This window comes from Cricetulus griseus, chromosome X, assembly GCF_003668045.3.
Source record: "Cricetulus griseus strain 17A/GY chromosome X, alternate assembly CriGri-PICRH-1.0, whole genome shotgun sequence".
Lineage (NCBI taxonomy): Eukaryota > Metazoa > Chordata > Mammalia > Rodentia > Cricetidae > Cricetulus > Cricetulus griseus.
The window spans coordinates 15,175,852-15,197,758 of NC_048604.1; the positions used below are offsets into that span (position 1 = coordinate 15,175,852).

Consider the following 21,907-nt stretch of genomic DNA (forward strand, 5'->3'; position numbering starts at 1 on the left):
GGGTATAAAGCAATCACATTTGAAAGTCTTGGCCACATTAAGCATTGGTGTGTAGGTGGGGGTTTCCTTTTTTTTTCTTTTTCTTTACCCCCATTGCTCACCCTATGTCATTCACTGATTGGCATCAATACTGGATTTCACTATTTATGCCAAAAGATATGAATTTGTTCTTTGCATATGAAATGGGAATCCTTCCTAACAGGAAAAACATAATGTACTAAAATGAAACTGCTTAATATAGATTGCTACCAGAGGTAGCTATAATCTTGCATCTTGAGTATCAACGTTAGCCTGTCTCCTTGAACCTGCTGATGTAAAACCTTTTGATGCCATTTCAGAAGGAAAAAATACCCTTTATTTTGAGCAATGAGTTAAATTTAGATATGTTTGACATTTCTAAAGCATTCTGTGGGATTTGAACCAATGTTTAGCTTTTGATCCTTGCTAGAAGGTTACTCCATAGCATTCAGCATCACTCCACTTTTTTTGCTTTTGAAAGATAAGTAACTGATGTGTCAGTGCTTAAAGGGAAACTAAAGATCGGGCAAGGCATTGTGATAAATTTGCACCTGTTGTCAGGCAAAAGTAGTAAAAATACCTGCAATTTTACATGGCTCAACTTCGTAGAACAGCTCACTCAAACCCATGGATGGGATAGCATTTATTGGAACTTGTACCTCTTTTATTCATTCTTATGTAAATTAGCATAGAAGGCCTTTGGAAAAGCAGCACAAGCAAACAGCACAACAAATTCAAGAGTTTGTCAGGCATGGTAGGGCATGTTTGGACACCACCACTTGGGAGACAGAGAGTCAGTTCAAAATCAGAGCCTTAGTTACATAGTGAATTTGAGGCCTGCCTGGGCCATGTAAGAGCCTGTCTGAACAAACCAAGACTAAAATACACCCCTCCAACAATGGAAAGCAAATGTGTCTTTTTTTTTGTCATGTTGTAAAACTTGCTTTGATGGTGGTAATATATTTACTATAAATACATATGCTTTAAAATCTGCATAATGTATTTATTTCTTAAAGTCTTGGTTAGATGATGCAACAGATTTTTATAGAAAAGAAATTATTCACAAAAAGTATTATACCTTCATGTGGACAAAGTAATGCAATGGACCATTTGCTTAGACATGTATTCATTTTGGAATGAGTACTGTTAAATTACTCTAAGATAACTTTACTCTTCTGAGACAGGTTTTATATCTATGTATTTCATACCCCACATAGTACTCGAAGACTGTTTCTTGATTTGAATTTCCAATGGGATCATCATGGAATCCACTTGTATCCGTGTTTCCCCAATCCCTTTGGGAATAAAAATAATCTTAGTATTTTAAAAGGTACTGTTGCTCCCTAAACAAAGTCAGGACAGTGCCATTCTCTGTTTTCAAAACTCTAACAGTAATTTTTGTTTGTTTTTCTTACCATCAAGTTGCAGTTTTGTTGGAGAGTGAGCATACATCTTACATATGAAATTAGTTTTAATTACAGTCCTATTTACCCATGGCAGTGAAGGGCTGATCACTGTCCTGGCTCTACTTGATGGGATTCTGTTCCTTGTCTGTACAGACTCTTCATGGGGAGGGAGCAATAAGCCCCTTCTTAGCACGTCATCTTCATTCCTTGGCAAAATGGAAGCTATCTCCTCTTCTTATAATGTTGGGAGGATCAAAGCTAGGTAGTGGATGTGTTTGTCTGGCAGGAGCATGGATGGCCATAGAATTCAGGGTAAGGGATAAAGAGATCCAGTGAGCAGCAAGGAGTCTAAAGCCGTAACTTATTTGGAACTCGTTTTGGGTCTGAGAACTTTCCCCACCGGTCTCACCTGAATCCTTATTGTACCATGTTCTGTTTCACATCTGTAGGGGCAGTGCCAAGAACTGCGAAAGAGAAAACAACTGGAATTGCAGATCCTTTCAGAACCTATTCAGGCATGGGAAGGAGATGATATTAAGACCCTGGGAAATGTGATCTTTATGTCACAAGTAATGGTGCAGTATGGAACCTGTGATGTAAGTCCTCAGCATTTCTTCTTTCGTCTTTCCCTTCCTTTATTTGTACTTCTGTCAAGGTCAACTGGGGTAGGGGCAGAGGGAATAGAAAATAAAGGGTAACTTTGAGACACATTTAAACGGTAATATCAACAGAAAGGGGTGGCTTATGGGATACAGAAGATGGCTGATATAATCTACACCCACTAACTTTCAAAAGACCCTGGGTGTCTGCATGTAGATGTTCTGTAAGCAGCTGTTAATGTACTATGGAAATGTAGGTGAGAGGTCGGCATTAAAGACAGAGATGTAGATGTCTCTGACAAATGTACTTTTCTAGGAAGTACATATCCAGAGAGAAGCACAGAGGTTCAAGATGGATTATTTCTTTTAGGAAGAGGCCAGGATAGGAGAGAATGGTTGATCGTGTCGCCTGCTGTGATTTATTGGGTGTTCGTGTTGTCTCCCCTCTGCATAAACACCTCCATACACTCTCTGATGTGCTTGTGGCAGAGATTCATTACTTCAGGTTAATAAGCAATCTCATTGAAAATGCAGGTGCCCTGGGGGAGGCTAATGCATCGAGGGTAACTATTAGTCATTCATATCTCAGGGATAAAATCCTTGGATGAAAGGAGGGGAACCCATTGTGGGGCTCAGTGGGTGACACAGCTAGGAGAATAGAAAAGAATTGGGGACTGTGTTGTCATTGAAACGCCTGGAAGAGTACTTGAAAGTGGCCAGCAAGCTGAGTGCTATGGAAGGTTCAGAGGCCAAGGAGTGTGAGGGCAAAAAAAAGCCATTGGATTTTGCTAGAAGGCAGTTATTGATGACTTTGAGAAAGCAGGGGGAATTGCAGTTAGGGAGGAATCAATGGACAGAAAATGAAGGCAGCGAGTAATTTGGCAATCAAATGTCAAGAAATGAGATATTATGAGCAAGGTCCTTAAGATGTTGAGAGTATGTTAAAGGCAAAAGAGGAGGACCCAATAAAACAGGAGAGGTTGTTAAGGGTGATGTCTGTAGAAGGAAAACTAGGCAAGAGAAAGATCTGAGAGAATAACGGTTGTCCCAACAGCTAGCTCTGAAGGTTTACTCTATTCAGTGGGAAGGAGAATGAGGGGATAGCTGAAAGGGTAATTGTATCAAAAGAATTTTTTTTGGCTTTTCAAGATAGGGTTTCTTTGTATAGCCTTGGCTGTCCTGGAACTAGCTCTGTAGGCCAGGCTGACCTCTAACTCACAGACATCTGCATGCCTCTGCCTCAAGATGAAATTTTTTTATCTACTAATTGTGACTCTGTTAAGGGGATCAGAGCATCCCTCATGTACTAAGTTTACTTTAGTGCAATCAAAAAGTATAGTTGACAATAATGCATTATAAAAATCTTAAAAGAACTAGAAGAGAGAATTTCTTTTTATTTAAAAGTAGTTTATACATTTGCTTGTATGTTGTGTATGCACATGTGTGTGCTCAAGCACACATGTGGAGGTCAGAAGACAACTGGTAGGGGTTGGTTCTCTCCTTCTACCACATGGATCCTGGGGATCAAATTCAGGTCTTCAAATTATCCATCACACTTGCTGTCAGACGAGTCTTTACCTAGTGAGTCATCTCACTGGTTCTATCAAGGATTTTGAGTTTGTCATGAAGAAATGATAAAAGTTTAAAATAGTAGATATGCTAATAACTTAGATTTGGTCATTACCCAATGTATGCATGAATTGAAATGCCATATTGTTTCTTATAAATGTGTATAAATATGTTATGTGCCAATAAAAAACATTAAATTGGGCTGGTGGTGAACAGGATCTAGTATGTATAAGGTCCAACATTGTATTTCCAGTGTCATATACAGACACCAAATAATCCACACCAAATTTTAAAAATATATTTACTTCCTTGTTTTACATGTCACACAGTAACTATCTCTCTATATGTGTATGTGTCTATGGACTTTTCCATATATGTGCATTTGGTTGGAGGCCAGAGGTAGACAATAAGCAAATATATGGACGCTAGGAATCCTAACCCAGGCCCTCATGCTTGAGCACAGGTACTTTAGCCACTGAGCCCATGATTATCCTGTATTCATGATTAGAAATAATTTGATGACTGAGAATATTAGCAGACCATAAATTTATTTTTTATTAATTAAAAATTTTCATTTATTTTTCATAGCAACCACAGTTTTCCCTCCCTCCTCTTCTCCCATTCCCTCCCCCACTGGTCCCACTTCTAGGAGCCCCACAAACACACCAAGCTACACCACTGTCACACACACACACACACACACACACACACACACACACACACACACTCACAGAGGGCCTAGGTCAGTCCCATGTAGGCTCTGTAGCTGTTGGTCCAGAGTCCGTGAATTCCCAGGAGCTGTAGCCGACCATAAATTTCTTATCTGCTGAAAGTTGCTTCACTTTGCTACTATTCAAAATTAAGTTAGATTTCAGTTTTGGGAACATTGAGAGACTTAATTTGTGTCCCGAACTAGCATGTGACACTGACGAAGAATCTGTGTGGGTTCTTTTTCTCACACACGGGGAGCAACGGCCATACTCGTTTGGCGCTTTTGAGTTGGCTGTCTTTTCACAACACACTGCCGATGCTCAGGTTGGTGATTATGTAGGGCCTGTATTTCGAAGCAGTGCTTTCAGAAGGTCCTAAAAAAGCACTCCAATTGCTGTTCTTCCTTTCCTGATTTTGCTTCTGCTTCAGGAAAAAGAGGAACGGTATTTCATGCTGTTTTCAAATGCCTTGATCATGTTGTCTGCAAGTCCTCGGATGAGTGGCTTTATCTACCAGGTGAGTAGCCCCATATAAGACAAATTAGCAAAGGCCAGATGAAAACAGGCTTCTGTTCGGAAGTGGTATATGGATGATAGCATTATAAGCTCAAGCTGGCAAAGGTGGAATGTTTTAACTCTTCACTATAATGAAACTGCATGTAAGAACAGATGTTCTTGAGGCCAAAGACCATTGCAGTCATATCATCCTGTCCTGGCTATCTGCTGTTATGCTTATGAGCTAGGTTTCCAGTTGTATAGTAGAAATCTAAATTGATAATTGGATAAATTAGTAGCAACAGTTTACAGACCCGTATTGTTACTGCTGAAAAAACACAAAGCTGGGACTTGATCCTGGAATTGTAATATTGCAGTGAAGTTATAAGACTTGGGTTGTAAGAAGCAACCTTAAATGCCTTAAGGAATGAAACCTCCCTCAGGCTCCCAAATGTAGACTATTATGCTATGATTCTCTGTTAGATGTGATCCTGGCCATTACTCCCTTTCATAAAATGTGAGCCTTTGCTTTTCAATTCATCTGACAATACATTAGAAAGTCACCTGCTTTGTAAATCATGAGCTTAGGTTTAAGGTGTATTAGCAAAATGCACTTTTCTCCCTTGCTTTCTTGTATAATTAAAATGTAGACTGGAGAAGCATTATATATTGTCACACTAGTGGAATATGTCTATCTATGTGCTTTCTGAGAGGATCGAAAGTCTGAGAGAAATATGTACTATCATAGAGTTAATAAGAATCTTCTTTTTCTGCTAGGGAAAAATACCAATAGCAGGGATGGTGGTGACTAGATTAGATGAAATTGAAGGGAATGACTGCACATTTGAAATCACAGGTAGGTAATTTTCTCCTTTTCATGTAGCTACTTCAAATCCTTTTTGGAATAAAGTGGAGTTTAAACAAATAAATGCTATTATTTGCAGGTTTTACAGGCATATGGCAAAGCCCATTCTATGCTCTGTGATAACTAGAGCAGACTGATAAAACAGTGAAGCTTCCTTGTCATTTAATAGCCTCGGTTCTGCCATTACTTTCCATCTTCTCTTGCGTAAGACCTACTTGTCAGAGCTAGAGAATAACAAAATGGACTGACTGTCTCCTTCCCTGTCATGTGGTGCACGGTGGTCTAGAAGCCAAAGATGTGGGTTTTGTCACCAATCTTAGTAGCCTATAAACTAGCAAGGCATAGTTGTGTTCTAAGAAGCCATGATGCTTTCTGTAGAAATTGAGCCCAATCTTCATGATTCTCCCTGACATTTTAGCCTATTGTCCCTTTTGCTGGGCCTCTGTGATTTACTTGTAATGGCTGCACTTCTACATGTGTGCCACAGTGGTGATGGCAGTGTTAATGTGCCTGGACCTTATCAAAACCTGTACTCCTCAATAAAGAGCCTAAAATTTGGTACCTGCTTAAAGATTTTTCAACCGGTTTCATCTACATGTTGTTCCCTCTTGGACACTGAGCAAAGCAGTACAATGTTCTTAGATGAAGCTATGTATGGACTAGATGGCCAGTCAGTACACTTAAGGTTTTGGATTGCAAGTGTGTTTATTGTGAGGTTTTGCACTATATCCAATATTTTGCAAAGGGTAGAAATCAAGAACAGTTTTAGAAGTAAAAATAAATAATTTACCATATTATCACAACTCCCCTGTTCCTAATATTGAAGTTTGGAGGGATTATTTCATAAAGAGGAAGATACTTGAAAATAGATGCCCAAAAGAAGTGTGTTTGTAAGAAAGATCCTTGTATTTTGGTCCTAAATGTTCATAATTGGGTGATACAGGTAACGTGATAGAGAGAATTGTTGTCTGTTGCAACAATAACCAGGACTTCCAGGAATGGCTGGAGCAGCTGAACAGACTGACCAGAGGACCAGCCTCTTGCAGTTCATTATCTAAGACATCATCATCATCATGTAGTACTCAATCTGTAAGTAGTTCATTGGGATTGTTGAAGTATTGGGATTGCTGAAGTATTGGGATTGCTGAAATATTGGGACTATTGAAATTTTGTCAGACTTTGCCTGCTAAAGACTTCTAAAAAACCAGCAGCAAGCATGCCCTTTGACTTTGGGTGGTCTCTGTAGATTCTGAAGTACAGTTAAACCTCACTAATTCTGATTTCTCATCATTGTGAAGCTCATTAAAATTAATAAAACATTGCAGTTAAGTATGTGTGATCTTGGTCAGCAGTCTTAAGGTACTCTGTTTAACTGATAGTCAAGTGTTTCCTACCAGAGGACCTTCTAAGAGGTTTTAATGATAAACAAGGCTTACTCGTTTCCTAACTGTTATTGTCATCTTAATCATGTGCTAAGTCCAAGCAAGTAGTTCACTTCCCTGAATGCTTAAACAGCCTCACATAATCTCACCAGGCTTTCACATCTGTTAAGTAACCTGCCTGGAAAGGTAAACACTTAGCATTGTCATCTGAGTTCTCAGAAATCTAGAATTTATGGAGTTGGAATTGATGAGATTTTACTGTACTTGCTGGGTGAAATGGAAGCTTTCCTCTGCTGTCTGTTAATGCTCAAACCTGTTTTGAGTGCTGTGTGTTGTGGTGGTGGAACACAGGCTTTGGCAACAAATCTGGGTTCAAATCTTATCTTTGCCGATTTTTAGCCAGTCACTTCGCTTTTCTGAGTCTGTAGTTGTTTACTCTGATGAAAGAGCCCACTTAAGAATATAATTGAGTGCCAAACACATCACCGAAACTCAAATGGTTTCTGTTGTTCCACTTTCCTCCCTTACAGAGGAAACATTTCTACCTTAAATGAAATTGCAGAAAAGATAGGACAGGATCATGGGACACGGAGTCCGTTTTGTGCGGTTCCTTAGAACCCCCATACTTTTGTTTAGCAACTGTTAGTTTTCCAACTGGTCACTTTCACTATTCCATCCTCCCCTTTCATGTCTGCCTTTGCTGAACCAATGAAGCTATTGTCATTCTCTCACTGGGTGGTACCAGGTCGGGTTCAGATGGCAGATTGCCAGCATCTCATGAGATATTTTCCCAGTCTTTTAGCTCTACTGGACAGCCCCGAGGACCCTTGGAGCCTCCTCAAATTATAAAACCGTGGAGTTTAAGTTGCCTACGACCTGCACCTCCACTTAGACCATCAGCAGCTCTAGGTTATAAAGAGGTAATTTTACTACATATGGTATAAAATGCTTCTGACGAGCTAATGTTGGAGCTTATTGCAAATAGTTCAGTGAGAATATGCTAGATTTTATGATAAGATATATATTGATATGTATGTTCATATACATATACATATCACTCTTGATTGCTAGACTCAGTGATTGTTTCTTAATTTTCCATTTCCCTGCTCTCCATCTGCAGTCATTGATAGAACTGAAGAGTTCAAGTGCACTGCCTGTTTCCCTAGTCTGTTCCTTAAGTGCCTCTGTTGTTACTCTACAAGGTGACAATAATTCCTTAGATTAGCTAACTCTGTACACACGTCTCAAACAAGAAACACTTCATTGGAAGCTGCATGTCCAATCAAACAACCAATTCTGCATTTTGTTTCATGTTGATCAATGAAACACAACCAGTAAAGTGTCATGAGACCAAGCCGTGTATCTCAACTATGAAAGAAATCCCTGCTGTAGTGGGAAAGAGAGAAGAACATCATGAAAGAAATGTCTTTTTACGCAGAGGCTTCCCAGTATCAGCTTCCCTCCCAGGGTGTTTGATGTTTGCCTAGTGTGCTGCCAAGATACACCATGGCCAGAGTGTCTGGTCCTTTTCTCTAGCAGTGCAGCCAAAGCATGTCAGTCACTAGCTCCCATAGCTGCACAAGTGTTACCTTTTCCACCCAGTGAGGGCTTCCCCCTCTTACTTACTTCTAATTATTTCATAATTCAGAAAGACATTCACTTATTAATAACTGGTCCTAGGTTCCTGTTGTATGAAGAGTAAGTTGCTGACAGTTATGAAATGAACCTTACAATTTTGATGTAAAGGCAATGTATAATTCTCTGTCCCATGTGTTTTGATCTTGGAGACTTTTTGCAGTTTGGAGTGTAGTTTGATTTGATCAACCACGCTTCTGCTCCAATTAATTGTTGCCTCTGCCTCTAAGTGCAATAAAATGGAACAATATAAAGACACTGGAGGATTTTTCTTAACCCTTTCAACTGATGCGATAGGGACATAACTCGAGCATTTTCTTCTAAAGTAGCTCTATTGAGAATTTGGGCAGGAAGTGGTTCCACGGATTTGCTTTGAGAGTGACCTACACCTTTCAGATTTCTTTGATTACTTAAACTACGAGTGCCATTTCATAGTAACCTATTCCCCTTTTTTGATATCTTTTTCTTTTTTTTGAATTACAAACAAGGTTGAATTACATAATCTCGGTTCCCTTCTCCCTCCCCTATTCCCTTTTTTTAATAATGGACATTTTACAACTGTCAGTTACTAAAGTCATACCAAGGAGAGCTCTGAAGGGTAAAGTTGACTTCATCTTTCACATAACTAATCTATTAAAACTAAGGCATGCTCACTATGTTTCTGCTGGGGGAAGAAAGTTATTAATATATTCTTGCTATGTACTGTGCATTTCGGTGATTTTTCAGCATTTGTAATTCTGCACAGAACTGGATTCTTTGGACTTTTGCATGAGGATATTGCATCTGAAACTAATGTGGGAAATGTGATGATATTCTCTCCATGTAATTTATGATAATACTAACATTTCAAATGTTGTTTTAGAATTATTGATAAATGGATTTGGTCACAATAACCATCGACCTCTCACGCTCATCTTCTCTTTCTTTACATATTCATTTTAGAGGATGTCTTATATCTTAAAGGTAAGGGTAGAACAGTGACATCGTAATGTTGTTGTGCTGTAACCTTTGATGAATGAAGCTTTCCTTTATGCTTGTTTTGTCCCTTGCTATAATTGGTGGCTAAAATGTGAAGATGCAATTCTGACATGTAAGTACTTTCTTCAAAAGCAGGCTTGTGTTTGATGCGCGTAAAATGTCACTTTATATATCATGCCTTTAAAATGCCCATTTTCCTATGTTTTTAATACTAGCTTTTCCTCTTTTTTTTTAAGCACGTATGGTTTTTCATGTTTGTCTCTTTTCAAGTCTAAGTGGACCACTGTGGCTGAGTGAAGACAATTAAAGTATTTGTTTCATATATTTTAAAGTACTAATTATTATTCATGTATAAGATAGACACACACAACCATATATATATATATATATATATATATATATATATATATGATGGACAACATGTAATATCAGGGTGGTATCTTGGGATTGTAAGTGTAAGATTTTAAGAGACCAATCTGTTTACTTTCGTGTTAACATTGATTTTTTGTATTAGTTACACATATGGCAAAACCTGAAGTCACTTGTTTTTCATTTCCATTGTATACTAATTAAAAGTGTAGCTTTGGCTATAGAACCCAAAGTTATCTATCAGGAAACCCTTCACAAAATTCTCCTTTCTGAGAAAATGACATAGTCTTCCGCTGTCATTTTCCTATTTGACTGATAGGAATTATAGTTTTCTTTGTGGTACTTCTTTTAAGCAAAACTTACTCAAATAGTTTTAAATTTTTAGGAAAGGGATAACTGTTCTAGCAGTAGTTACATTGCCAAACTATCCATGGGGAACATCAACCAAGTTAGGAATGCTGGTACTCTTCTGGTGTTGAAATCCCATTACTCTTGCTGCAGATGGTACCCTAAAGGCACTGACCCTCCTGCACAATCTGCATCCTTCTTCATTCTTATTCTCATTCCTGTGGCAACTGAGAGTGGAATGTCATTGCCTGTGCTTTGTTGAACCTTTTCAAGTTTCCTGAAGCCATTTTTAGTATGTGTTATCTAAAATTCTGACACTTTCCTAATGGATGCTATCACAATGAGAGATGCATTCGGATTCATTTGATTGGCTCTATTTTCATTTGTATTTGGGAGAGGATGTTAATTCATGGAGAAACCATTATCCTTACAGGAATCTAGTAAGAGCCCCAAGACGATGAAGAAGTTTCTTCACAAAAGAAAGACTGAGCGAAAAGCATCTGAGGAAGAATACGTGATTAGAAAAAGTATGTGTTCTGTACTTTTGCAAAGTTATTTATGGGTGAACTAACAGGAGAATTTTTAAAAGCAGATAATTAGAGCAGTTTGTTCTTGGCATCATCTGTTGTAAAAATGCGTGGAAAATTTGGTCACTCCTAAAACTTCTGAGTAAGCTGTCCTCTGCTTCACTTCCTGCTGATGCTGACAGGCATCAATCTGTGTCATTTTCATGCTGCAGAACACTTTACCCCACCTGCTTTACACCCCCCCCAATGGGGCCAGTTTGCTATGGACACCTTTTTGCCCTTTCTGATGCCTGGGATATGTTTCTGAACAAACAGACTAAATGGACTTGAGGACAGAAGTCCTTCTGGCAGTCTAATGCTCAGGGAAAATCTCATTTGGCCGAGGAATCAGTCTGCTGACATCCAGAAAGATCACGTTATCTAGGGAACTGATAAAGTCAGTCAGTCAAGTGAGATGCCTGTATTTGGCTCTAAAATCATGAACAATGAGCTAGTCATGCAGCAGCACTGTGTGTACCACCAGCAAGTCCAGCTTAGATGAATTTTTGCTGTGGCTAGGGACATAGTTGAGTTCACAGAGTACTTGCCAAGCAAGCACAGAGCCCAAAATTTGATCCCTAGCACCACATAAACCAGGCATGGGAGGCATGTGCCTGTAAACCCCACTTGGGAGGTGGAAGCAGGAGAATCAGAAGTTCAAAGTTATCCTCAGATGCATAACAAGTTAGAGATCAGTCTAGTTTACATGAGACCCTGTCATAATGTGATACTATAATAGTATAAATAATATAATGTGATATTAATAATAAATCTTTGCTGGACTCCAATTCCTGCAATCCCAAACCTATCCACAACCAAACTTATTAGTGCAATGTTGCTAGCTGAGCATGTAAAGACTGAGAACCAGTGATATACTGGCTGGTTGAGAAGACAGGTGGGGTGAATTGGGAAAAGCTCTTAAAGAAACAAGCCTTGGAATTTAATTGTCAGGCAGACTGTTGTACTGAGTGAGCACTGAAGCCAACGCCAAGTCCCAGTGCCGTAATTTTAGCCTTCAAGGGATGACTGATAGACCCCACTAATTTCGAGTTCTGAACTTCAGGAGCAGCCTCTTCCCTGAGTACTAACCCCAGAGCTCTCAGGGCTACTGTTGGTGTGACACTTGTCTCAGGAGGCTTTAACAAATTTTGCCTGCCTTTCAGAAACACTGTGAGTCCTTGGCAGTGATGGGCACACCATCATTTTGAGTGTCCCAGGGTCATATGTCTATGAGAAGTCATTACTGATTCAATTTGACAGGTACAGCCGCTCTGGAAGAGGATGCTCAGATCCTTAAGGTGATCGAAGCCTACTGCACAAGCGCCAATTTTCAACAAGGTAATGGCTCAAGTAGAATTCCTCACACTGCTTCCGCTAATGAATGGGGTTTGTTCTTTGCCTCTCACTGTCTCTTGGGGGAATAAAAAACCATCAGTGCAGATCAGTTGCAGGGCATGGAAAGCACGTGACTCAGTGCAGAGCAGAGGCGCAGGACTGAATCTTTCAGATAAGGCAGTTTTAGCTACTGGGTGCTGTGTTTCTGCACGGTTGCTTTTCACCCAGAGAGACAGAGAGATAGATGCAAGCGGGAAAAAGTTGGAGGTGATAGAAATGAAAAAGGTTTTTTTTTTTAAAAAAGTTGCTCTCTTTTGATCTACCCAGATACCTCCACCAGCCCTAGTTAGGAATTAAAGAGCCCAGAGAGTTCCTGTGTCTGTGAACTGATGCTAATCTTGTCTTATAGGCAGAATTGGAAAGGAAGTCAAAATACTATCTTTCATCAGCTATGTATTGAGGTAAACGATGCTTCACCAGACTTAGGTTTCAAAGTTGCTCTGAAAATCTGGAAATGTAGCTGCTTAGAGCTGAGGCTCTTCAAAATGTATAAAATGTCTCAAGGAGCTGCTAGGTGAGGGTATTTCCCTGAACAGCTTTCAGGTTGTACCCTGAAAGCTAGGTGATGCCTTCTGGCAAGGCCTTGTGTTTTTCTCCAGTGTAGGTCACATAGATTATATATTTTGTTCCCTATCATCATATACATATAGGACACCCTTTAGAAAGTGTCTCATGTCTGCATGAGGACCAAATGGCCAAAAGTGCTGGAGTTTTTCACAACTACTGACCAGCTGCTTCCTTGCTATGAGAGGGGTTTCTTAGGTGACTGCCTTGACACACACTCTTGGAAGCTAGCACATCTCACAGGCTGTCACAAGAGGAGAGCACTTGATGTGGAAATCAATACATTTCACTGTGAACAGAGAAAGTGCACCACAGGCGTAATCTGACTGTGGCTTGTGGCACGCTCGGTCCTAATAGCAAGTTTTGATGAGCTGGAAGAGGAAAGAGAAGTTTTATTGAGAAAGCTACGATGGAGGTGGGGTGAGGAGACATCAGAAGAGTATCCCTCATACAAAATCCAACCTTACCTCACCTCTGCACCACCTATTTTCCTAGATGCAGAGTCCATCCAAGTGCTTAGAGGTGAAAGCTCAGAGGTGATCTGACCAAAAGAGGCACAGTTTGGTTCCTCCTTCCTACTCTCCCTTGTACATGTGGGAAGTATTCTCAACATTCAGATGTAGCCAACATTTTTCAGCAGCACAGTGGCCCTCCATTTCACCCCCGTCAAATGTCCTATTTCCCTAGAAGTGACTGCTCTTGGCTTTCTGTATTCATCCACCCATCCATCCATCCATCTATGCATCCATCCATGCATCCATCCATCCATCCATTTATCTTCTGCATACTAATTAAATACTTAAGAAGAGCTATTCACTGAACATGGAAGCATCTCACCTCTGGGAAGATGGGAGTGATCTAATAAAATCAGTGAATGTGCACACCTCTGGAGGATTTTTTTCTGAAACAGAACAGGCTGGTGACCCAGGCAAAGTGAAGATTAAGCCCTTAAGCCCAGAGAGGAAGGCTCTAGAATTAGTTGTGGAGAAGTTGAAACTACCTATCACCTCTTCTTTCCCAAGCTGGAGAGACAGTGTGGGCAGAGAGCAATGAAGATACATGTGTTTTGTTGATGATGTGATAATCTTCCAGCTCCACTGTACCCAGGGTCAAAAATAGATTTAAGTCACTTTACGTTTCCCTAGAGGACTTCAAAAGGAACAAATGCTGCTTCTGAAGCCCGTTGAGCCCAGAGTAGTGCAATTAAAGAACACCCGATCATGGAATGTGGTGTGGGATTCCTGGAGGAATGCAGAGATGGGGTACCAGTGTCAGTTCTTAGCACACCAACTCCCGTTTCTTGAAAATCATATTACACCATTTGGCCATTTAGAATTCTTCCTGTCGGGAAAATTTAAGAGTGGCACAATTGTCCTCTGAATGCAAGGATGTGAAGAAAGCTGCTGCTGTAACAGCAGTGGAAAGGACAGCCTCTGATAATCACTCTCCACCCCCTCTTTGGCAATCTTCACTTTGCAGGTACTCGTAAAGATTCTGTCCCACAGTTACTACTCCCTGAGGAAGAGAAACTCATTATTGAAGAAACCAGAAGCAACGGGCAGACCATCATTGAAGAAAAGTGAGTAGAGAAAGTAACCCCTTTCTTGACATGCCTAGGGCCTGAAAGTAGGTATGCCAGGCTGTCTTGGGGCTTCTGTTGCTATAATAAAACCCATAAACATGAACACCTTGGGCAAGAAAACTGTTTATTTCAGCTTACAAGTCTCAGGTTGCACTCCATCACTGAGGTAAGTCATGACAGGAACTCAAACAGGGCAGGAACTTGGAGGCATGAGCTGATGCAGAGGTCATGGAGGGGAGCTGCTTACTGGCTTGCTCACCATGGCTTGCTCAGCCTGCTTTCTTATAGAACCCAGGAGAGTGTGGGCAGAGAGCAATGGATGCTCTCACCCACAATGGGCTGGGCCTTTCCTCATTACTCACTAATTAAGAAAAATGCTCTACAAACTTGTCCACAAGCCAATAGGGTAGGAGGTATTTCCTCAGTTGAAGCTTCCTCTTCCAAAATGACTATAGCTGTGCCAAGTTGACATAAAACTAGCTAGCACACAGGTTCTTCCTCGAAGGGCCCCTCCTTCTCCTCCCTCTTCCTTCTCCCTCTTTCTTCTCCTCCTACTTCCTTCTCATTCCCATCCTTCTCTTCCCCTTCTTCCACAAAAGGCCCTTCTTTGCTGAGCATACAGTTGGGAGCCCCAAGAGGGCAGGAGGAAGGGCAACAGAAGCAGAGGGCTAGAAGCCTCCTGCTTCCCTGTGGAGTAAGCAGCATCCCAGCACTGAAAATCTCTGCATGGTATGTCAGGAGATATCCAGGAAGGCCTCAGCATGCATCTACATGCCCACAGCCATGTTGCTCTGTAGGAACCTGGATTTGTTTGTGTCCTATGTTGTGGGGTCATCTGTGGTTGCCATCTGTGGTAACCGGTCTTTGTGCCCCACATTGGGTGCCATCTGTAGCTTTCATCTTTAGTTGCTCCATATTGTGGTGCAATCTGTATTAACTCATGTTTATTTGTGGCCCATGTTGACTGGTCATCTCTTGACACACATCTTTGGGGGGCTTCAGTCAGATCCAGCTGACTTTCCCAGTTTGTCCCTGAAAGGGGGAATATGGATTGAGAAGCAGCAGGTAAAGATACTAAGGAAAAAGATAGAGACACAGAATAAAGTCAGGAAGGCAATCTAGTGAATCACTGAACTTGACAAATGTGGTGATATATTATTTATGATTTATTAAAGCTTGTATTAGACAAAAAGGGGATTTGTGGTGATATATTATTTACTATTTATTAAAACTTGCCTGAGGATTCAGAAAGCAAAGTCAGCTATAAGCCACAGAAGCCAGGCACACACCTTTAATCCTAGCAGTCGGAAGCCTGCAGGTGGTGGCACACACCTTTAATCCTAGGACACAGGATTAAGAGGTAGACAGATCTCTGTGAGTCAAAGGCCACCCAGATCTACACAAGAGTGAATCAGTCTAAAAAGAGAATTATAGCTCACACCTTCAATCCCAGGACTCATAAGAGGTATATAAGACAGAAGCAAGGTCTCAGTATTGAGCATCCATTCTTCAGCTACATTGAGAATAGGAACATCCCAGCCCTGTAAGAGGTAAGAGCTCTCTGGTAGCTTGGCTGCTTTGATTTTCTGAATTTCAGGCAGGATTTAGTAAATAATAAATAATGTATCACCACAGCCAAGTTTATTCTTCATCATTCTAATATACCCAAACCAAAAAGGGGAGAAAGACAAGAGATTTCTTTATCAAGATACAAGGAACAAAGAGGCTTACTTCCGCAATCTTCCAAACATTTAGTAGACTAAATCTCTCATTATGTGACCTTGAGGGTTAAAAGTAACCACACCTTAGACCAAGTCTCTTGTTATTTACACAAGATACCCATGTCTTAGATCAAACATCCTACAGTAGCCATACCTTAGACCTTTAGGTCTTAGGACTTTAACCTTGGAAGCATAAGGATAGTTTTGAATTCTCCGATCTTAAGTCAAGATGAAGCTGACACTGCTCACACCTTTTCAGTCAGGAGCCATCTTTGTCACAGCTGACCTCCTATAAAGTCCTAAAGCAATCTGGTGGAAAAAAGCATCACTTTCAAAGATGAAGTAAATAAAGTTCTGGGAAACTGTGCTCATGTCCTACCTTTCACAGTTGTGAGTGTGACTTACGTGGGATGGGGTCAGGTTAAATACCTTCCAGCTCATAAAGAAGCATAGAGTAGCCAAGAAACTCACTTCTTTATAATTGAGTCATTTCTGAAGTCAGGCCTGAATTTGCATAGGCTAGCACCTCTTACAGTGCTTGTCATTGTGGGTGTGTTTTCACACCTGCTATATGGTAAAGCACTTGGGCTCAAGAGAAGAGGCCAAAGTCCCAGTTCTGCTCTCAATTTTCTATATATTGCCAGTTAAACCTGGGCTAGTTCTTCCACCTCTTCAGATTTGTAGTCCTTACCTGTAAAATGGGAATGATAGAAATATTTTCTGAGCTATTATGTGATCAGATATAATAATTATAGAGGTTAGCACTCAAAGGTAATAACAGGTATACTAATTGTTGTTGTTAAGAACATTATTATTGATATAGTAATTATAATAGCCTTGTGAAGGCTTCAAGGAATGTAGTATTATCCCTATTTTACATGTAAAGAAAGCAATGGCCAAGACAAGATGAGAAGGAAACTGGTTATACAAGGTCAGAGTAATAGTAAGTGGCAGGACCAAAACTAAAACATGTGGTCCTAGCGGATCTTTCAGAGGACCAGTTTAGTTCACAAGACTCATGTTAAGCCCCTCACAACTGCTTGTAACTCCAGCTCCAGGCAATCTGGTGCCCTCTTCTGGCCTCCTTGAGTACCTGCACTTACATGTGCATAAACATATCAATAATAAAAATTAAACTTAAAAATTACCAACTAAAACCTAGATGTATAAATTCTTTGACTAGAACTAGTTGGGGGCAAAGAATGCCACAAGTATACAGGTAATTTTACCATCAAAAATTTTACTATCTTTTAATGTCCTGGTTATCTTTAAGGTGAGGTTTGCTAAATGGGAAAGATAATACCACAGCATGACTATTGTAGCATACACAAGGTCTTATGATACCTCTCATTATATATCAATATATACTCCTATTCTAATGCTATAGCAATCAAACCTTAGGACAGGAATCTTAAAAGAATGAACTAACAGGATCATGGAGTAGAACAATGGTTTCCAGAGCTTGGAGGGTCTACAAAAAAAATAATAAGTGATGTTGGTAAAAGAAAACCTACAAAGTTCAATTACGTAAGGTGATAAATAGGTTTTAGTCTATTTAACATGCAGCCTGATGACTAAAGTTAATAATAATGTCTCTTATTCTTGGCATTTACTAAGAGTTTAGACCTTCAGTGTTCTCAAAAGACATACCCACAAATAGTATGACTACATCTGGTGATGGCTATGTTATTAGCTTCATGTGGGACATCATTTCATAAGACAAACACACAAAAGCATCCTGTTGCATACTTTAAATATATACAGTTTTTATTTGTCAGCTATACCTTTAAATTGAAAAAAGACAAATTTTATAGCCGTTATCTGTTGTTTCCTGGCCACTCAAGCTGGAATTGAGTGGGGAAGGAAATGGCTAGTATAGAAATGGTGCTGTAATATGGTATTGAAATGGACATGTGTAGCGAGAGGTTTTCTCCTATGAAGAGAAGAATATGGACCACTCAGAGCAGGGTTATTCTCCATCAGCTAGAAATCCCACTGATTTCCATATCTGTATTTATATAGAGTTATGGATTGCTTATTTATCAGCACTTCATTACCAGCCATTCATTTTTGGATTTTCTCTGTATGTTTTAGGAGCCTTGTTGATACTGTTTATGCCTTGAAGGATGAGGTCAAAGAACTGAAACAGGTAACACATTATCAAAGTTAGCTTCCCAGGTAACAAAATTGCTCTGTCTTCCTGGCCACCAGCTGGGAGCTCCTGTCAGGTAGAGTCCAGGAGCAAGGTAGTGGGGGAATGTAGGGGAAGCTGTAGCCACGCCTTCTTAGGGGCTGGGATTTAGACTAAAAGGGGAATTGTAGGGGAAGCTGTAGCCAGCCCCTAAGAAGGCGTGGCTACAGCTTCCCCTACAGGGGAAAATATGTATCTTCTTTGTGTTATCAGGTGGGTTTTATTTCTTTAATCATGTGGCCTTGAATTCAGATCTGTGCAGCAGAGTCCCAAACATAGACACTACTTTCTCATTCCCTCACATCTTAAGAAAAAATGTAAGCAAGCCCAGGTGTGGGGGTGCCTGTCTGTAATCTTAGCAACTAGGAAGGTTGAGGCAAGGAGATCATGGGTTTGCTTGCCTGGGTTCTATAGCAAGATCTTGTTGTGGAAAAGTACAGAAAGGAAGGGAATAATACAGGAGAGATAGAAGGAGGGAAAAGAGAGCTGTCGTTGGTGGTTTTCACATAGGTGATGTGGCCCTATGCTCTGTGATTTGCACTCCACCTATGTGATGAGACTGATTGTACCTTGTGACAAGGGGGAGGATAAGGCAGAGGAAGTCTAGAGCCTGCAGGAGCACTTGTGCAATTCGTAGCCAATTTTGGATGGGGCATGGCAAAGTCCTGAACTGAGGCAGGTGGTGAGGCCTTAAGGAGTACAGCAAATGTAAAGAGACATTGTAGAGTTGGAACCTATGACATATGCTGGCCCAGTGCTGGGATTAGGTGAGAACAGATATTAGAGAAGCTTCTCGCCTGGGTTTGTAATTTGCTATGGTAGGCATCCTTTCAGAGATTCAGAAGCACTGGAAGAGGTTTGGAGTCATGCGGGAGGTGACACGAAGTTCCCTTTAGAGCCTAGTAAGTTTAAAGTGCTTACAATCTCCATAGATGGAGCAGCCACACTGGTTTATCCTGTGAGGCTGGCACTGGAGAGATTTGGGAAGCCTCTTAAATATACACTTGTGATGATAGAGAAGTGACCCTAAATGAAAAAGTGTGCAACCAGGGCAGATTCAGTCTTACGGAACACTTGCATTTAAGTGAAGAGTGTAGCAGGCCGCTTACATACATGCAGAAAATCAGAAGATGTAGTCAGAGTGAGGGATGCCATGAGGAGGAGGAACCCTGGGAAAGGGTGCCTTGGCTTGGAGATCAACAACTCTTGTCCCTTCTAGGAGAATAAGAGAATGAAGCAATGCCTGGAAGAAGAATTGAAGTCGAGGAAGGACCTAGAAAAGCTGGTCCGGAAGCTGTTGAAGCAAACAGACGAATGCATTCGAGCTGAATCCAGCACCAAGTCCCCTATTCTCCCATAAGCATCATTGTGCAGCTGAGCCCAGGCCTTCAGCACTTGTTGAAATGGCCAGCTGAATGATTTGACTGTGCACCTCAGTTTTTGCTTTGTGTTGGGATCTGTCTCCACCCTCCCTCTCCCTCCTCCCCACCTTTGTTTGCTTGAGTGTTCATTACTTGGCTATCGGTTGACTGATACTTGTTTTAATAGGGGAAACAACCTAAGTGGTGATAAAATGGCCCCAATACTTTGCTATGCCCAACAGCCCTTTACTACCTAATTAGCTGGAGGCAAAGCTAATTCACAGGCTGTGTCTAGAGTAGATGAAACAACACCTTTGCCCAATGATCCAGCTCTCCTTCCCTGGGCTGTCTCATGGCCCCCTTCAACACTTTAAAAATTCTTGCCCTGTGTTGTCTGTTAATACCAAGAGCAGTGTAATGCCCTTATTCCCTTTGTGCTGGTATACATTTAAAGGCAGTGGTGTAGGAACTCCAACTGTCCACACCAACACTCAGTCCATCAGTAGACTGCTTCAGGCACCCCTGCCCCCGCCCCCAGCAGCAGGGCAGAGCAGCTATTCGTAGTGCACTGTAGCTTGATGCCCAGCCTTCTGCCTCTACATCAGTTTTCTACCTCCCCCTAACCTCTGTGCTTTTAGCCAGCTATACCAGGTGGTGTTTAAAGTAATGTGAATGTGCTTTGCTTATTTTGTCGGTTACTATGAGCAGTGACTTTACCTTGGATATTCAAACTCCAACCTTTTCACCTTTCTAAACAACCTGGGTGACTAGACACCATGCTGTAGTACACATCTTCCCAAGCTCTGGTTTCTGCAGTGAGAAGTTAGAATTATCATTGGTGTCTTTGCTGGTGGCTTTGAATACGATGAGCCAGGTAGTAAATCCTGAGTGAAAGGGCCTCTCCACTAGCTGTGCTGCTTGCTAGTGAAGCAGACGGTCTGAAACTAGTTTGCACAACTTGTTTATAATGACAAACCATTGACTTTGTAAGTAGTTCAGAAATATGAACTGCGAGGAAGCAGATTCAGTAGACAGCCCCAGAAGAACAGTGTGTACAAGTCAAAATGGGCCAAGGCTACAGGATGGAGCAGCACAGCTCTTGCCTACCCCCTCAGGTGGCAGGGCAACTTGGCCAGATGGCGAAGTCACTTTTAGGAGAGGCAGAAAGCCAACAAATTTTATATGTATATTTGATGGGTGCCTGTAAATGCTGTTTCAAATGCAAACTCAAGGCCTAAAATGGTGTTGAGGAGTCCATTTTCTTTCTGGTATGGAGGCTGTCACAGTTTCCATAATTTCATGGTACAGGGCTATTGTCTCCTGTTACATGGATGACATTATAGCACCGACAGGTGGAGAATTCCTGAAGTTCACCCTCAGACAATTGCAGACAGCAGTCTTTGACAGCTTGAGTGAAGGTTTCTAAGAATGGCTGTCATGTTTCTACCTAAGCCCAGAATTTGGGGGGGGGGTTGAGACAAGGTTTCTCTGTGGCTTTGGAGCCTATCCTGGCACTTGCTCTGTAGACCAGGCTGGTCTCGAACTCACAGAGATGCGCCTGCCTCTGCCTCCCGAGTGCTGGTATTAAAGGCGTGATCCACCAACGCCCGGCCGCCCAGAAATTTTTATGAGACATCTTTCATGCAAAATTTTAAAACAAGAAACAACAGTAGTAACCCAGATGTTCACATGTGTCCTGTCTGTGCTTAGTCAAAAGTTTGCAATAAATGTGCAGATTTTGTCCATAGTAATCACTTCAGTGATTACCAAATAATTTAGTTGATTGGTTAGGTCTCTAAAAGGTTGTGTACATATGCATGTTTGGGGACTTTGCCTTTCTAAGGAAAGGTTTTTGGTACTTGGGATATTGAAGCTTGTGCAGTGGGCTGCCTGCGCTTACACACTAAATAATATAAAGGAAATGAAGCCATGTTAACCCAACAGCCGTGTCTCCATAGTTGTGTTGTTTACAATACTCTATAAATGGGTTCCTGTTCCTCTGTAATTAAACTGCTGCCCTTAGAGGCCTTTCAGTTTCTTGTTTGTCATGTCCCTTCTTACAGGAACTCAGATTTTCTAAACTTGTTTTTATTTTAAAGACTTTTAAAATGGACATTTTCAATAAACAAGAATAAACAGTGCTTTATAAATAA

The 21,907-nt window shown here is 40.9% G+C and overlaps 1 protein-coding gene across 2 annotated transcripts in view; it reads left to right on the forward strand.

The window, feature by feature from the left end:
• Positions 1 to 21,907, forward strand: part of Arhgef6 (Rac/Cdc42 guanine nucleotide exchange factor 6) — a 113,524-nt gene extending 91,617 nt beyond the window's left edge. For both annotated transcript variants that reach the window (XM_027433420.2, XM_035449811.1), the window contains 11 exons: positions 1,874 to 2,020; positions 4,733 to 4,819; positions 5,575 to 5,653; positions 6,606 to 6,751; positions 7,839 to 7,964; positions 9,622 to 9,642; positions 10,808 to 10,901; positions 12,201 to 12,278; positions 14,379 to 14,478; positions 18,297 to 18,351; positions 19,613 to 21,907. In XM_027433420.2, coding sequence (XP_027289221.1) covers positions 1,874 to 2,020; positions 4,733 to 4,819; positions 5,575 to 5,653; positions 6,606 to 6,751; positions 7,839 to 7,964; positions 9,622 to 9,642; positions 10,808 to 10,901; positions 12,201 to 12,278; positions 14,379 to 14,478; positions 18,297 to 18,351; positions 19,613 to 19,753 — 1,074 coding nt within the window. In that variant the 3' untranslated portion in view covers positions 19,754 to 21,907. The remainder of the gene's footprint in view (positions 1 to 1,873; positions 2,021 to 4,732; positions 4,820 to 5,574; positions 5,654 to 6,605; positions 6,752 to 7,838; positions 7,965 to 9,621; positions 9,643 to 10,807; positions 10,902 to 12,200; positions 12,279 to 14,378; positions 14,479 to 18,296; positions 18,352 to 19,612) is intronic.